The 18652-nt window shown below is 40.8% G+C and overlaps 2 protein-coding genes and 1 non-coding gene across 7 annotated transcripts in view; 2 read left to right on the forward strand and 1 right to left on the reverse strand.

Moving 5' to 3' along the window:
* LOC110978753 (uncharacterized) overlaps positions 1-16357 on the forward strand; it is a 73970-nt gene extending 57613 nt beyond the window's left edge. Inside the window, exons 6-12 of the mRNA XM_087141079.1 lie at positions 8104-8180; positions 9979-10089; positions 10727-10823; positions 11657-11825; positions 12229-12320; positions 12932-13099; positions 13446-16357. Coding sequence (XP_086997205.1) covers positions 8104-8180; positions 9979-10089; positions 10727-10823; positions 11657-11825; positions 12229-12320; positions 12932-13099; positions 13446-13580 — 849 coding nt within the window. The 3' untranslated portion in view covers positions 13581-16357. The remainder of the gene's footprint in view (positions 1-8103; positions 8181-9978; positions 10090-10726; positions 10824-11656; positions 11826-12228; positions 12321-12931; positions 13100-13445) is intronic.
* On the forward strand, positions 9364-9556 carry LOC147798234 (U2 spliceosomal RNA). The gene has a single exon (XR_015426583.1). It is a non-coding gene; the product is annotated as a U2 spliceosomal RNA (small nuclear RNA).
* Positions 15002-18652, reverse strand: part of LOC110978724 (uncharacterized) — a 36653-nt gene continuing 33002 nt past the window's right edge. For all 5 annotated transcript variants that reach the window (XM_022233950.2, XM_022233949.2, XM_022233948.2 and 2 more), the window contains exon 16: positions 15002-18452. In XM_022233950.2, coding sequence (XP_022089642.2) covers positions 17848-18452 — 605 coding nt within the window. In that variant the 3' untranslated portion in view covers positions 15002-17847. The remainder of the gene's footprint in view (positions 18453-18652) is intronic.

Consider the following 18652-nt stretch of genomic DNA (forward strand, 5'->3'; position numbering starts at 1 on the left):
TGTCGATCCCTTGGACCAAACAACAGCCTGGCCCGTCAGGTTTTGCACCTGGCAAAGGAGCTCAATACTGTCGCCTTCAAAACCATCAACCACTCCTGTTTGTCCGTTGATAGTGACTGTCACAATAACCTGGGATTGACAATGTGCAGTGCACAAGAAACCAATCAAAAGCTGCAGGTGTAGAGTTCCCAAGGCAGGAGCCATCTTGTTTAGAATTTTGTTGCTGTATCTCAATATGGCAAGAATTCAATGTGACTTCAAACTTGAGCTTTAGGTTTGGAGAAAGGTCAATTGTGGTGATATCCCAAGAAGGCAGTTGTTTACTGCTAGTATATTCGAGCATCAAGTACTGAACTGGTAAACAATTGAAATGCATCTGCTACGCAGAGCTTTCCATTTTTCAGTCCAAATTTGGAAATGATGCTAACATACATCTGGACCAGTACTTCCTTATACATGCATGTAAAAGGCACAGGTTGTATACATCCCTGGTTTCTATAGCCTTTTGTGTTGGCCACAAATGCTATCTGTACACTGAGGAAAAATTATTTGTTGCTTTAGAGGGTACAGACTAAATGCTGTGAACCATGGCTGGCATGATTTCATTGTGCTACTCAGGTTCCAAAATTTTGGGGGATTTTCCCTTCAACTTGTGCACCTGCGCACAGCTAGTGAGTGTACGCACAATAAACAGGCATTAGTTTTATCAGGCCTCAAAATAGTAATACCCTGACGTACAAATTGTTGCGAAAAATACTCCAGGCTACCTAAACTTGGTTCCTCGGTTGCCCGGGCAACTAGTGAAAAGTTCAGTATTAAGCCTACCTGTTTTAAAATTTAGATCAAAATATATATGCTTTCTGTGATAATTTATACATGATCACAAAAACTGAGTTGTGTGTATGTGTTTTTATTTGTGTTTTTGAAACGTGATACTTGCGCAATAGGGCGATCAGCGACCGTGAACGCCACAAACAGAGTAGACTGGTGGGTTGTAGTATATAGCATAGCACGCGGTATGGCGCGGTACCGCACTTGCACACTTCTCGTTCACATTGTTTATCCATTTTCCTAACCTTAACTGGCTTCAGCTAGCTATACTCGGCATCGCAGGAGTCCTTGAAAGTGTTTGGTACAAATTCCACACAAAGCCGTGTGCAAACAACACCCCCGTTTGATTGGGAATTTTTTTTTTCTTGTTCACGTTCGGAGGTCCTAAAAGCAAGCAAAATGTGGCAATTCAACCCAAATGAGGAGAAAGATGGAGCAAAGAGAGCGTTTTCTTTTTTTTATATATGGGCTTGCAAAACTCATGGTGGGCTTGTAAAATATCTAGTTAACTAGCCCAGTGGGCCAGCCAGGAGAAAAAAGTTAGCGTAAGGCCGGTTTATTGAGGGCTTTTATCGTAAAGTCAAATCTTTAATCTAACATTTTGTTTAAAATATTTAATGGAGTTTGAAGCTGTAACCATTCCAAAATACCACTCCTGCAGACTGAGTGTGTGAACTTTGGAGACTGCCAACTTGTCAGCATGGCTTGCTCAGTCCACAGATAGAGCCGTATGTTCAGTTGTAACAAAATTACAGCATTTCAGTCATAATAGCAAGAAGCACAGTAGTCATCTGCCTTAATAAGTGTTACCGAAGGATTCAAAATCTTACAGTTACTATTACCCCTGTTCATTGGGCTGTAAGATAAGTGTTCTGCAGCTGCTCAAGATCAGTGCAGTAAGTTATCTTCCCTTGCTGACGGGGCGATACCCATTGATACTTCTGGACAGGAAGAAGGAACTGTGGTAAATTGTCTTGCCGAGGAAACACCAGCACATATTACATGCAGTGAGTTCTAACCTATGTGTATATTGGTGATTGCAATGTACATGTACAAGTACATTGTTAAGAGGCAGACAAATTGTTTGGGCTGTGTCCAGTCTTCAGTTGCCACCAGCTTGAATTTCTCAGCTTTTTTAAAGTTAAGAGTGTGGTGTGTATTCAAGATGTCACCTGTAGCCCCTCCCCCACTCACAAGAAGGTTTCGTGGCCAGAACTGTAGGGCTTAGCAGGATCTTGGTTATTCACTGTGTTTTTCCTCAGAAAGGTTACCCTGTTGACCAGTTAATTGAAGAGCAAATAACAAAAACCAAATGATCAGGACAAGTTAATTTTATGTTCATGTACTCTGCTGTTAGAGATGCATGCAAGGTTTCCTGACGTGTACATGCAACTGAGAATTGAAAAACATTGTATAAATTCCTGTGTCCAATAGCTTTTGTTTCCCTTTTTTTCATTTTTTTCCTTGTTAAACTCTACTTTTTAAAAAAAAAAAGAAAAAATTGTTGGTACTTTGACATTGTCATTTAGGAGGAATGGCCTCACTAGTTGTTATCCGGGTGGAATTGAATAATTTTGTGGAGAAATTGATAGGACACGCAAGAGTGCCCATAGCTACCTGTTGCTCTCCAACGTGCCAACCAGAATTTGACCCCAATAACCCCAGTCCTAAGCATTCCCAGGAAGACTAGTGCTGCGTACCCTGTTCGCTATTGGAGAGAAAAATACAAAGAGGATGAAATTCTAAAATTCTAGAGAGGCATGTATATCAGAATGTTAAATCTCGCTGCACGTACATACTACACAGTGATTGTTGAAATGCTAGGCTTAACCTTTTGTAAAGTTTCAATAAGCGTTACGCTTCAAAAGTAGATCTTTAGTGGCACCCATGTTCTGGTTTGCTTCAGCATGAGGAAGTAAGTTGGAATTTTTGTCTAGCCAGATGCCAGTCTAGTTTGAAAATGTAAACTTACTCTTTCAGATGCTCAGTTTAACATTCTTGGGACTTTGTGATGTCGGAGTACATCTTTGCTTGTCTTTAGTGGAAGCATAAAGAGTGTTACCGTCTCAAACGTTAGAAAAAGAAAATTGTACACATTTTTCTTCGAGATCTGTTCCTTCATTATCTCAGCTTTTGAAAAAGTTGGTAATAATTCTCTACTCTGAAACCCTGATGACAAAAATGGCTTCTTGGCGGTGGTGCTGTCTGTTGCTTGTGCTCCTCTTTTCTACCGGTCATTCTCAAATCAACACAACTGACATTGGAAACTCAACGCAAGAATCCCTGCTGCCAACAACCTTCGAACCCACAACCTTCGAACCCACAACCTTCGAACCCACAACCTTCGAACCCACAACCCCTGAACTAACAACATCTCAGGAATCCACCATCAAGACCACACAGGCACCCTCTGAGAACTCCATGGGACTGTTGACTTCAGAGACGGCAACCTCTCCTTCTGAGACAGAGCCCTCGACAACAATTCCTCCAACTGAAAGCCTGACCACGGCCGTATACATCATCATTGGCATCTGTGGACTCATTCTTCTCACACTCATCATCGGTGTGGCTTGTATCCTTGCCTGCTGCTGGGATCGTTCAGGGAAGATGGGAGTTGAAGACACTGGTCCGGCCATCTCCAGCCCATTCCATGGAGATGTTGCCCCAGATAATCTTCCAGGCCCCATGGATCTTGAACTGGAACCTCAATCAGGAATCAGGGATGAGACTAAGCATGGAGGAGGCATGCCTGCACTCATGGACACAGGTGCTACAGAATATGATGCAGCAGGAATCACACACGGAGTGGAGAACACTGTCGGAGGACAGCCCAGCCAAGAATACGCCAATCTCCCCAACAGTCGTCGGGAAAGGGTGGAAAGCATCATTAGTGTCTCTGATGGGGAGGATGCAGAAGCAGCGAAAAATGTCCCACCTGTAACAATGTATAAGTTACAGGAGAATGGGAAAGAATACGCCGGCGGAGGAGAATATGCAAATCTCCCCAACAGCCAACGGGAGAGGGTTGAGACCTCAGTCTCGGACGGGGAGGATTCTGATTTCTGAGATGATCTGCAAAAGCTCTGAAGCTCAGATGAAAGGCTGTCAGAATGATAGCAGAATTGAAAATCTGGATTCTGTCATGATGGTAAAAGATTTGACGGTTTTGAGAAAGGGCTCTCAAATGGTTGAATTCTTGTGAATAAGTACGTTTGGTTACTGTCAACTTTTGTGACTACAGTTCAAATCATGCCCTAATATGGCCAATGTGTGTTTTATCTGTTCATAGCCTCAGAAACTATATTATCCCCATTCTGTTTCTATTAAAAAATCTTGAGGTTTTACTTTTACTATGTCAAACCAAACATTTTCTTTATTATTCTCTAATGAATATCCACTTACTGTTCTTGTGACAGCTTGTCAGGAACTAAAGACTAAATCTACTTACTCGTGAAGTGCTTGATGATGAAGCAGGTATTTTAAATCATCAGAAATGCTGATTTTTTGAGGGGACTTCATGTGGAGTAAAGTTGACTCAAAGATCTTTGATATGATGCTTTGTCTTGGGAGGAAGTTTTTGTAGTGCATACACGTACCTTAATTTTCTAATTGCACACATAATGTTGCATGACAATGCACATACGTGCGTACAGTGCGTCATGACTGAGTTATTTACCTATTGAGATTTTTCCTTTTTTGCATTTTTATAACCAGGAAGCATTTTGAACTACCAAAAACCCCCCACGACGCAATGAACCAGTTCTACTCTCTTGTACCAAAAGTACAGCCAAATTTCAATGAGCTAGTATAAGCAGAAAACACTGCTTGAACAAAAATCTGCCGGAAACTAGCCACAAGAAATTTACACAGTATCAAATTTTGGCTGGTAATCTCTTTGACTGCTAAAAAAGAATTTTATCTGTGCTGAGCAAACTTTTCCACTTGACGGTTCCATGACAGTAGCTGTCCATATATGTTCAGTAATAGTTGCTGCATTTACAGTCCTGAATCTATCAACAGCATGCCAGCTTAACCTGGATTGGATGTTTGTGAAGATTTGGATTGGAAAAGTAGGAATGAGCTCTGAGACTACATTTACTATAGTAGGTGGTATCTTACAAGTGTTAGTGATTGTGATATTTTGGAATGTTATATTCAAACTGTTGAATACAGTTGATGTGTATGATGTACATATATGGGTGCAGTCTGGTGGGTGGTGTATCCTAAATAGATTTCTCGTGCAGTTGTTCCAGGAGACTTATAATTGCTGTATTAAAAGGCTGACAGACCCAATTTACCCAGCTCAAAAATGTTGAACAAGTGCCAGCTTGATTGCCAGCTTGATCGCCAGCTTGCCCTAGGCCAGATATTTGGGGCCTTTCAGGAAGATCACCAATTTTTGACATCCTGATATTTCTGAGTTGCTGATTTTGGAGACTTCCAGTTCCCCAACCTCAAGGGGGGGGGGAATTTATGAAAAACTTTGCCAAGTTTTGGATCTACATTTCCTTTCTTTTTTAAAGACACATGTATGTGTTCATTTTAAAGCTTTTGTGTTGGATATATCTATACATTCGTACATTTTAACAATTGTGTATGGTTAATAATATGTTATATCAACAAGGAGAATGAATAGTGCCAAAGTTCTTTCTTAAATTGAAATTCGTGCAACAGTTTGCCTATATGTACATTGATAATTTTCTTTTTTTAGTTTTATCCACATCCTTCATCACTTAGACAGATGGGGAGACTAATAATAAATAATAATTCCTATATGGGGCTGCAGAAATGATCAAACAGCCGATCTTTTTGCTTCCTGTTTAAATTTCCATGTAGGAAATCTTCCCAGGGTACATATATCTTAATGCAGCTAATGACTAGACTATTAAAGAAAAGATCATGCAAAACTATGACTTTGCAGTTTTGTTGTGTCTGTTCTTTTTACCTTTATTTTCCTTGATTTATTTGTTTTGTCTCATTTTGGAAACTTTTTAGAGCATTTTGAATGCAACGAAAAATTTCCTTCCTGTTTGGTTTTGAAGAAAACATCATCATGGATTTGAAAGTTTTTCCAGCACATTTGCTGAAAATGGCTTTGTCAAGTGAGGGATTTGCTGTTGGTGTACTTTGTCACTTTGTTCCTCATGTCAGGAGGAAATTAATCCAAGTAAAAACAAGTGGTGACAGTTGGGTAGGGTTGACATTTAACAATTATTGACTAAGTGATGTGGGATATGACATTGACATTGATGAGGCTGAGGAATTTATCCAAAGAAACGAGTTCTGAATTTCAGAAGTTCTGAAGATGATAGGCCTACTGTCAAACTGTGTAATTAACATAACAGACATAAATGATATCGCCAGTGAATGCACTGTTCCCCCACTTTATTAAATTGTGTACACTTTAATGTGAAAGTAGTGCGGGTACCAGTGAGTACAATCATGTAGTCTGGTTAGCGGTTCCTGCTTTACTTTATACGCTATGGGCATAGGAACAAGTCTGTTATGTATGAGTGAGACCATTGATAAAATTCCCTGGTAACTTATTCACAAAATGTATCATGGGTACCATGCAAAACTGACTAAATGAGCAACAAGGGCTGCTCTTGAACTTCTCGAAGCTCCTCTGTCTCATACATGTGGACATGCACGTGCTCTTGGCAGAATGAGATGTCTCACGGCGAGTCATGTCGTGATCGTTCACATGTGATCGTTCTGGGCCAATGAACAGACAGCATCCAAGACAGAGGTATGACAATCTGCACTGTCAGTGGGGATTGAAAATATTGTTTGATTCATATTCAGTAATTGTCAGAATATATCAAGTATTTAACATGGCTATGTAGTGCCTACTTCATGACAGCACTCTCCCAGTGGATGGAATAGAATGAAGGACAAATGAACTTTTTATTTAAAAACATGTAGTGTTTCGCTGTACATATATACATGTGTGTACAGACCATGTGAAAGCAGCAGTAATTGTACATGTAACTGGCAATATGTGTCCTAACACAAATAATAAAGTTTGGTTGTGTGATGTTCCATGGAGTCCTTTTTCCAATTTTTAGGGGAGTTGTGGGAGAAGGGGTTTTTTTTTGGGGGGGGGTTGGCTTTTATTATGAGAGTTTGGTTAACCCTGACCATCTGAAATCAAGGGGCATCCATTACTGTGAATGCTCCACTCAGCATAGCCAAGGGGGGCCGGGGGAGGAGGCATGTGCCCCCCCCCAAATTACAGGTGCCACCCCCTTCCCAGGTGCTCCCTACTGAAAAAAAACGGATGAATAGATATTGAACAAGGCTAACAAAAACTTGCCCCCAAAAAGCCACACCACTGAAAGCTGGCCCCCCCATAAGATGCTGGTGTCCCTTTGTGCTCCCCACTAGTAAAATCCTAGCTAGGCCACTGCCACTTGGATGGGGTGATATGAGACAGTGATCTCAGAAAGATTCCTTCCTCTGGTTGATGCATGGCATGGGATTATTGGTGTGAGACTTTTTGTCACCTGTGGAGTCTCGTAGACTCAGCAGGGGGGCTAAGAAAAAGCCTGGGGTGGATTAGGGTTGAATAGAAGAGCAACCTATTGGTCAGGAAGTGTTGTTTTTAGACATTCAATTTTCCTCGGGAAAAGCTGATTTCCTGGTTGTGAATTCCCATTTATGCCATTTGGAAGTTGCATCAGTTTTATAGAGCCTGCAGTTACCAGTATCTTGTCTCTGATTTCCTGGTTGTGAATTCCCACTTATGCCATTTGGAAGTTGCAGCAGTTTTATAGAGCCTGCAGTTACCAGTATCTTGTCTCTGATTTCCTGGTTGTGAATTCCCACTTATGCCATTTGGAAGTTGCAGCAGTTTTATAGAGCCTGCAGTTACCAGTATCTTGTCTCTGATTTCCTGGTTGTGAATTCCCATTTATGCCATTTGGAAGTTGCAGCAGTTTTATAGAGCCTGCAGTTACCAGTATCTTGTCTCTGATTTCCTGATTGTGAATTCCCATTTATGCCATTTGGAAGTTGCAGCAGTTTTATAGAGCCTGCAGTTACCAGTATCTTGTCTCTGATTTCCTGGTTGTGAATTCCCATTTATGCTATTTGGAAGTTGCAGCAGTTTTATAGATTATTATTATTAATTATCGATATCTTGTCTCTGATATGGTGTACTGGTATAATAAGTATCCTAGGTACCCCTTTGGATTTCCCTCTTGGTGTAAGTCATTGTTACAAATTTTGTTCTGTCTGTTTTTATTAATTTCTTCCCTTCTTCTGTGTCAGTCTCCAGCACCCAGTGTTGTGCAATCAGCAGCTTTTGCCTTGTCCAACCTTGCCAGAGGGAAAGACAGTTATATCAAGTAAGTTCAAGTTTGAAGAAGTCACCAGACTGCTTGCAGTGGAAACACTCTTCTCTTGATTTTAGGAGGTTATACATTGTACTGTCAAGTAAAAATTGGCTGGATCTGAGAAAAATGACAACAAAAAGGAAAGCCAACTCTAGGAAGAAGTACAGTGGTGATCTTTTTGAGTCCCTTGAAACTAGAAATATAATTGATTGGAAGCTTGGATCGAATGAATAGGTTTACTAGCTTGCTCAACAATGTGTAAATAGTTCTGCTGCCAAAGGACTCAGACTTGAGTCTGATTTTTTTCACACCCAGGCCTATATGAACATTTCCATTATTTCTTCCTTGTTCCAGTTCCAGTTCTCAGACTCTATGCCATGATCAGACAGTCACTCTGTGTAGTTTTTCTTCTAGTGTATTTGATTGGAGCGGTGAGTGAGGAAAGCTTATTGAATGGATGCAGGAATGGGTTCAGTCCTACTCTGTACATGCTCAGCAGAGTAAAGTGACACACAGGCCTTGTCCTACAGTTGCACCTCTGTGATCTGTCATATCCTTAGCTAACTCAAGGATTACCATGTACATGTACATAAAATAACATGTACTGTACATGTATAAAGTGTTGGCACAGCCCAAGGCCATAACGAGTACATACATGTACAATGTACATGTACATGTACTACATGAACACTGGAAGGGTGTGTGTACAAAGACTGTTGAGGAGCCATCATTGTGTACTCACTGTACAAAGAACACAGGAAATCAATTCTTCTGTTCTGTGTATAGTGTTGTGTGCACTGTGTCCTAGCTCTCCTGAGTGTGTGGGCTTAATGTGTAAATGGTCCGTGATGTGTGAGGCACCACTCCATGTGTGACGTGCATGTATGCCTTGCTTGGGGGTCATGTAAATATTCATGATTTGAGATTATGGGCAGTGCTTAGAGGTCAATGCAACAAGCCAGGCGGGCAAACGCCTCAATTGTCAGGGCCATTTTTGCCCGTTTGGACCGAAATTCTGTAATCAAATTTTCACCTAAATATATAAACCTAAAGGGAAATAATTACCAACGTATGGGGCGATTTCCAAGACTAATCGGTTGTATGTAACCTGTATATTTTTCCCTCATAAGACATGGCCAACTGTGCCAGTCCAGGAACCCTCATCTATTCTGGTGGATATATGACTTTATCTGGCATCGCTTCTCGGCCTTTTGGCTAAGATCATGTGTAGTATCTGTTCTTTTCAGCTTAATATCTGAAACGCTGCTCATTGAGCAGCCAGTATATTAAACTGATTTTTGGATCTGGGCCATGGAATAGGGGCTTGCCTCGTCCTGGCCACGGGTTGGCCCGGTATTGCACTACATCCGGGATTCGGCCCACTCCCCTTCTTAGGGGAAATATTAAAGCTAAAAATAGATATGATGTACATTTGATATTTATTGTCAATCAATGCTCTCTGGAACGTCCGTCTATCTAGACAAATCGCTATAAACAGGTTACTTCTCCAAACCTCAATTTATACTACAATACAATTTTAAAGTGCCCTATGATTGGCAATAACCACATAGATTTATGTTTTGAAGAGACATGTTGAGAACTTTCACGGAAAGCACCTTTTGAAGGAATGAAATTCACCAAATTGGCCCTGGATCGACAAACGACTCATTTTGCTCGATCACATCCCAAATGTTTTGCACCAAAGGGATGTCACCGTGTAAAAATGCCCCCATCTTTTCCTTCTCAGGAGCAAAGAGCAGGTTCTTCTTGAGTACCCCACTAATGATATTACATATGTATCTATGTGTAGGACCCTGATGGAGGGGGGTGTTGCACAGCCATTGATACAGTTGCTACACCTCGATAGAGACCAGGGTACCATGTCAGAAGCGGCCTGGACACTCACCTACCTCACAGCAGGGTCAGTTTTGCCACCCATTGATTACAAGTTTTTTTGCCCTCAAAAGGAAAGTCTTTGCTGCTGTGCAGGATTTTCCAAGTCCGTGCTTAATTGAGCAAAGATTGAAGTCACAAATGGTAGTGCTTTTTCAGGGAAGACTTTTTTACCCCATGGAATAAATGTGGATCCTTTTCAACTCTTGCAAGGGGAAAGGGGCTCATGAGAAACTTCAGGGCATTCAGGTCAAGAGCCCAATATTTTACAGAAGACATCACTGCTCAATGATAAAAAAAAACACCTTAAAATGTTTAGTCAAATCCAGCGTGGCCCAACCTCACAGACAGGGACGACTCAAGGAATTTCCATTTCGTTGCAGTCTCAGCTGTGTTTGATGCCCACTTTCCAGGGAGTTTTGAATGGCATTTTCTGTTAATAATGACAATTTTTTTGTCACTGCTGCGTGTGTCGTCATGCTTGCCAAAAAAAACGGTTTACAGGCATCCCCGGGAAATGGTTTGTTTCATTGGTACAGCACAGATGGAATTTAAAAAAAAAATAATATCATCAGGAGTAAACTGAATAAAAGAATCATGTAGGTACATCCTTTTACCATTTTTGCTTGGTTTTGAAAATATCGATTTTGTTTTTGTCGTTGCAGGGGTGAGTATGAGCAGACCTTTGTATCACTAGGACTCATCCCACGAGTGGTCGCAGCTTTGGACAAACTGTCCAATCAGACACCTCACGACTCAGCGGTAGGTCATACATGGGCAACATGGCAGAATGGTCTGGGCTTTTTGCAGATCCTTTGGAGGCCAGGGGGTATCAAGTTTTGTTTTGTAGCAGTTCAGGTCTCATTTGTTTGGAATGTTGATCAGACACGCATTCAGTATAGGATTAAAATGTTTGTGTGTCCAGTATAGAAAGGGTCAGTTGATCGGTCAGATGTTTTACAGAAATGATAATAGGTGTATGTAGCTGATCTAACCCTAAAAGATCCGGGTTGTTTTGGCCTCTCTTACAGCGGGTGGGGCAGATTTGCCCCCCCCCCAGAACTCGGCCGTGCCATGCTTGAGTTTTTTTAAAACCTTAGCAGGCATGTAAAGACACTCCTTATCATTACAAATGTGAAGTTTGAAGTCAATCGCGTGAATTACTTTGTTGTTTCGGTCACTTGCAGTTCAAGGCTAAATGTGTGTCAGCCCACATGCAGTGAGTACTACAGTTGAAAAAGTATACAGTTTTTGGCTGACCTGCCTTAGAAAAATTGGTGCTGCGCAAGAATGGTAGTTTAAATTTTCCACAAAAGTGGTGTCAAAATGACTTCAAAGAGTTACTCTAAAACTCCCAAAGGCTCAACTCCTGAAGAAATGCACTGCATAGACATTAAAACAAAAATGGGAGGGGGGGGCAGATTCTGCACCCCCGGCTCTTTTAGGGTTAAATGGCAGCAGTGTGCTGTAAGGACAGCTTTGGTAAATCATCACGTCAGATTATTTACTCCTGAATAAACCAGATGGCTTCTTAATGCCAGCACAAAGACTCATTCATTTCAATGATTCACTCTTGAAAAATTATTTTCCCTAAGGTGGTCACACCACTGGTCAGGTGCCTTGGCAACATCTGTAGTGGTCCCGAGGAGCTGATTGCCATGGCGACCGCTGATGGGAGTCTCCTCCCATCCATTGGCCGCCTGCTCCAGTCAGATCATCGGCACATCAAGAAGGAAACGTTATGGGCACTCAGCAACATGACAGGTGGGGAATAACATTGGCCAAGTAGTACATTCAAGGAAAAATTTGCTAATATGCCAATGAAGGGAAAAGACGATTCTTAGTCATTCATATACCTTTTGTGGAGAAGTTTACGGAGTACCTAACTCCAAGACCAGACTTCGATTTTCTTCATTTCAGGGATGTAATTTCTCCCGCAGTAGTCTGATGTCAGGATTTTTTTCTCCGAGATTTGTATGACACTGATATTTGCACCGTACCTATGCATAATTTGTGTAACAGGTGTGCCGTACTTATGCATAATTTGATCTGGATACCTGAAATTTCAGTCAGAAATGTCTGAGCCCATGTGCATCACTGTTTGCTGTTTCAAGGCTGAGTGTGACCCGTCAGTAAATTTTTGATTTTCTCTCCTGTTTATTTCCAGAGGTTGCCAGTGTCTGTCAGCAGTTGGTTAGTCTTGGTATGCTCCCCAGTATCGTCTCGTGCCTTGAAAATACTTATGACATCAAGAGGGAAGTGAGTCCCGGTGGAGTTGTCATCTTTGCCTCTTCTTATTTCCTTGTCTCTTTTTCATTTCCCTCCTTGTTTTTCTGACATCAGTGTTGTAGTTCAGATCTGTTAAGACCATCATAAGACCCAAACAGACTATCACGAGACCATCAAAAGAACTCCAGTCTTTAAGTCACAAGCTGTTCAGTTGAACTGCTGCAGCAGTACATGTACTCCTTTTTTCGTCGTTCACCATGTTACGTGTCACTGATCTTGTCTCTGGTCTTGTGATGGTCTTGAATACAACACCAATGTCCTTTATATTATTATAATCCTTAAAGTCATATGAAGTCATTAGTGTCATCAAATGGCAAATTATTTTTTACTATTTCCAACAGGAATACCTTTGTTTTGTCATTGGTAACTTGACATAAATAGACTTACAACAGAACGTTGCTTATTTCTGAACTTGTGAGTAATAAATTCGAAAAGGTCATTCGATTTTATTACCAAGCCGTTAAGTCATCTGTAACTTGCCTTCATGTGAGTTGAAGTACATTTTGTGCACTGAAATGTGATAGACTGATAGATTATGAAGTTTCATTCCGACACTTGTATGTAAATTACCGTCCACCCAGGCTGTGGTGTGTCTATGCAATCTAGCCTACCAAGGAGCCGCATTCTGTCAGAAGTTGCTGCATTATGGAGCATTCCCCGGTGTCATCAGCATGCTCAAGAATCAAGACCTTGATGCCATAGGTCTCGCCTTGGGTTTCTCAGATATGATCTTGAAAAGTGACAGTAATGTGAGTTGGCGTGTATGTATCTTTCTTGGGCCCATGAAAAAGAAATGAGCAAAAAACAGTCCTCGTCTTTGTTGATTTTCAAACCCTTTTGCCCAAATTTAGATAGAAATATGTTGGTGACTTCATGCTGTCTGTTCTGAGAGTGTTCACAGAGGGTTTCAGGATTTTTTAGGTGTTACTCAAACTCATTTGTTTCTTTTTTAAGAAGGTTTCTTAACAGCAATTTCTAGAATAGTATGATGCATTTTCATCTCTGTTAGAGCTCTTTGTGTCGGCCAACTTGAAATGATCAATAAAAGCCTGTCACACTTCTTGATAAGTTGTATTTGCAATGCGATATTTCCAGGCCAAGCACCTCTTTGAGGAAAGTGGAGGACTGACGCTGCTGGAACCCTTGGAGTACCACAACAACCCTGAGATACAGAGGCAGGTGGCCGAGTTTCTGGAGGTTTATTTCTACCAAGACGAGGAGGATACGTGAGCGTCAGGTCAAGGGACAAGTTGCATCTGCATAAGAGTATTTTGATGGTGTAATTATTGTCGGTTGATGACATGGATAATATTGTTCTAATCTCGTAGTTTTGGGGAACCAGTATACGTGTGTGGACAGTTGCCATTGGGACCAAACACGTTTTGTGTGGAGACAAGTCCCACAGTTTGGTCCAGTTCTCCCAGACAGTAAAATTCTTTCTCTCATATGTCTCCAGGCAGGGTAGATGTACTGTGCTACTGAATCTAAACTCAAGGGTTCTGAACGTGTACCAGAAATTCTACACGTGAATAGTTTAGAGAGCTGTCTCTGCATCTCTAGTGCTCAAAAGATGTTCAGTTTGTGAAGAGGACGGGTAGGTGTTACCTTCCACCCATGATGTCGACACGTTCAGTATTTCCCTATTTCTTTAGCTTAATATTTTTTTGCACAATAGCATGCAGTGCTTTGTTTTACCTGGTGGCTCTTGGCTCTTAAATGTTTGTGATCAGCAGATAGTGGGAACCAATGATGGTGGCTTTGACCAACCTAAGATAAGAAACCATTTATCAACAGCAGTCAGCATTGACCAGTGGTTGACTAGTGGTCGCTGATGGAACTTGGCCAGTGCTGGCAGAGCTGTAAGTAGGGGTAATTCCAGAAATTAGGGCACCAAAAGTGGGACATTTTTATGTCCTTGTTACATCTGACCTTTGTTATTTGACATAGAAATATCTCTGGAATTGATTTCAAACTACATGTATTGCTATTTATTTGGCGGATAATTTGCATTAATTCATCACTCTTGGAAATTAGAAAATGTGTTCTGAACTTTAAGAAAACCATGTCAGTTGTGACAGGGACTCAAAAATAAAAGGACCCCTATTTTCTGGAATTACCCCGACAAATCTGAGGACACACTTTTTCTACGGGGCCAATGCACTTACACACGTCATAACTTGAGCATGCACGTGCACTTCGGTAAGTCACAACACCCTATAGGTCAGAGAGGAAGGTAATGCCTGTATACCCTGTGTGTGCAAACAGGATGGCCCCGCAGTGATGGCTTCTAATTCTTTTTGTTGGATTTGTCTACAGAGAGAGTAATGCCAGTTTCGTATTTTTGGAAACAAAATGGCTGTTTATTATGTGTGCAGTAAGGCATGGGAGCTGTTGTATACCAACTCTCCATGTGCACTGGCGCATACATTCACCAGTTTGTTTCCAACAATCTTGACACCTATGTCGCAACCTTCTCTATACATGGCTCCGGTGCTAGGTATGTTCAGGGCCCCCTAGAGACTGCACACACAAAAAAAAAACAAGCAAAAGTGTAAGAGGCACTCCCGCTTGAAATTGTCCTCTGGAATTCTGTGGCTGCATGTAAAAACAGAATTTTCACATGCAGTGATTTCACACATGAGAAAAAAGGGTTGGTGTTAAAGGCTCTGTAGCTGTTTTATTTGTAAACACACATTCCAGGAAGATGTCGGGCTACAAAATTGTGCACAAGCGGGAATCGGTTTTAGTCAGAAATTTCAACAACCTTGGTTTTTTTCTGTTACACTCATTTCCTTATTGTATGCTTTATAATAAATTATACAAAATGCTTTTTATCTCTTCATTTTTACTGGTAAACTGTTTTTAATATCAAAATTGCATTCACTGAAATAATGAAACAAAAAGGATTGGTTGGGTTTTTTTAGACAAAAAAGCGTATTTGGAAGAATTTCTACTTAAAAGTATACACCCGACAGCAAAGTTTAGCAATATTACCAATTGTTACTGCGGCACACAGATTCCTATGGTTATTCATAAAAGTGGTTTCTTTCAACTCTGCTTGTGAGGCAGATGGTTCCTTCACCATCGCAAGACAACAAAAAATACTCAGTGACACAACTGCTCTAATGAATGCTTCCATCTTTCAGGTCACTCCTACAAGATTAGCTTTACCCTAGTCACAATCTTTGGCTACCACTCGGTAGCCAAATCTTCTGGTTTACACAATGTTTTAACTGATTTTTACGAATGCGTTTTTTTTCTCGTGACACTGGTGGTTAAGGTTACCATTTGCCATCAAAGTAATCCAGATGTTTTGTGTGTTGAGACAAAGCAGCGCAGGTCTTACACCACTTCACTCCGGAATGGTCGGTCAGTGTAAGTGGCAGGGCCAATTGCGTTGCAAGAACCATGATCCTGTCACAAGGGCTCTTAGGCATTACTCCAATGGCAAATGGTCACAAGGAAGGCTACTCCTCCATTTTCTCTGTCCATTATGTTCCAGTCGAGAACTTTTAAGAGAACACCATGCTGAGGTTTTGTGTTCTTTAAATGTTAATTCAAACTAGATTCTGTTGTTAAAACGATTGTTAGTCAATACATTTTCAACAATCTTGGTAAATATCATGAGTAAGTACTCCCACATTAGTTTCCACAATAAATCTTTACAAGATATCAATAAAAACAGCATTTAAGGTCGCTAGCAGCTATTTTTATAAAATTCAACTGATATACTTTGTCAGAAGTAATGCAGTGAATGTATTTGAAACTGGAAAAAGAAACAGAAGTATTTCTTCCTTGTACTAAAGCAGTGGTTATAATTTTTCTGATAGATTTGAGTAGTTAACATTTTTCTTCATCTAATGTAGTCCAGAGGACTGGACAGGAAAAGATGGCCACTTTTTAACAATTTAGATCTCCTTTCCTTATGGTAAACATGCAACCCTCAAAACAAGTCACGGCAAGTGACAAGCTACTGGCAGTAAAGAATATTACTCCCAACAATTAAAGCCGAGTTTTTTGTCACTTTATGAGCATTAACAATTCTCCAGAAGGAAAAACATTTTTCCATGGCATTAATTAGTCAATTAGCAACCACCAATCAAACACAAAATTCTGTTTAAAAAATGTACAGTTCCTTTGGATCTAGCAGTTTCATACAAACACGTAAATTCACATCTCTTTCCAAAGTTTTTTCTTAATGTCCTGAATCTGTGGAAACCGGTTTTTTTCCCACCCAAAAAAGAACTACACCAAAAATTTACATCTTCTCTTACTTTAGACAAGCTGATTGCAACCATAACTCTGACTCATGCTTGTCATTGCCTCAAAATCCCCTCAGTCCGCAAGTTGTGCCATTGACCAGTCTGCTAGTACAAACCAAATGATAAACACCTGTTCAAAGAAACTGCAACTTTCATCATCAATACCTGTAATTTTTGGCACAAAAATCATTAAAACATTTACAATAATGATGCATTCTTTACGTTTGTGCATATCCTTGTAGTACCTTTCACGTTCTGGTGATCATTAGTATAAACACGTTTAGTATTGCATATTGATAATTCTATCATTTAAAAAATGGGAGATGGGTGTTTACGGAGAAGTTAAGCATGATTTTAATTTTAAATTATTAAAAATGGAGACCAGCTTGGATTACAATAATAAAAAAAAAAGTTCATAACAACATTGTATATGTAAATACTGCTCCAACCTCTCAACACAAATGCAACACATCTGAAGCCATAAATGTTCCTGGCATGAGCCCAAATTTCCATTTTTTTGCTACAAATGTGAACACAATCACCGCCAAACAAACTTTGAGTTCTTCCCAACAACCTGTTGAGTCTGTTACGCCATTAAGAGAAAACCAACTTTTAACAAATATTTAAAATAAGCAGATTCTGTTCAGCTGTCATTATGAACCATATTTACACGTGGTCTATACAAACTTCTTGGTACCATACAGTGTATTCCTCTAGCAGAAAAAAGTATTCCTATGATATATACTTCTTGCGTACAAAATAAAAGTATTTTTTTAAGTAAATTAAGAAATCTTAAAGTGAGTTGATGATGCTACTTTAGGCAAAGGAAAGTGCAACGTCTGTTATTCACAAAATAATTTAGCTTCATACATCTACGGAAATCTGAGCTTATACATGTATGACAAGCTTATATGACATATGATAAATACATGCACACGAACCTCAAATTTTCAAATACAGTTTAACTTTATAGCGCATTTATCAAATATAAATGTACACAGAAATGCGAAAAAGGTTTCACTTGGGCAAAGGCGGGTTTGAATTTGTTAGATTTGGAAATACACCAAGGGTCATCCCAACCGGAGAAATAGTTCTTTGCACCTAACCCGGTTCCACGTTAACACGACCCAACCATACTCTGACGCACGATGGTGGATTGTTTGGACAAAGTGTCACACAAGAAAAAAGTTTCAAGATTTCACACACGAACACATACACAGCACCTGAGAGAACTGTTACAAAGTGCCAGAGGACGGGTGCTTCGCGGGGGTGGGGCTTAGCTTTGACAGGGGGTGGGTCTTGCCATGCTGCTGCTTTTTGCGGCTGGCCTTCGGCGACTGGCAATCCCTGCTGGTTGCTTTGTTGGCCTTTTCACCACTGTCTGGCTTCACACTACTGCTTGGCTTTACTGGGATACCGTCACTGGTGCCTGTCATGGTCATCTTCCCCACTTCCTTAGCACTGTCGAGGCTGCGTATTTCCACCGACAATGGTTCCTCCAGGTAAAACTTCAGAGGCACCGTGTCCTGCCGTGGCGTGACCAGGCGGGCGTATGCGCTCTTACGCCTCTCCTGTGTCTCCTCCATGGTCAACTCGCCCTTGGCCAGCTGGGACTGACTCTCGGGAGACGACTCCAGGGAACGTGTCCCTGTATCCGAGTACGGACGCATGCTGCGGATGCTGACTGGACGACTGGGGTCACTCCGTCGCATGACCACGGGAGAACCTTTCTCGTTCGACATCCGTGCGATGGAATTCACACGCCTGAGATTAAGACCAAGTTTAGCAATTCGCTCTCCGATACTCTCCACATTTAACTTCTCCTCTTTACCTACCTCACCTGGAAAAAGAAGAACCAAAATCTTGTGATGAAGGACGTTTGGTGGAACTTCTTGTCCAAGAAATCTGCATTTTAATACGAGGTTCTGCCGCTTAAATAATCTTGTAAGCACTTTTTACTCAATGCTGTATGAATAACTTGTGAGAAAAGCTCGCAAATTTACTCCAGTAGCACAAAATCACAAACTCCTGCTTACTTGA

Source organism: Acanthaster planci, linkage group LG09 (assembly GCF_054643075.1).
Source record: "Acanthaster planci isolate LZ-2023a linkage group LG09, COTS_SCS, whole genome shotgun sequence".
Lineage (NCBI taxonomy): Eukaryota > Metazoa > Echinodermata > Asteroidea > Valvatida > Acanthasteridae > Acanthaster > Acanthaster planci.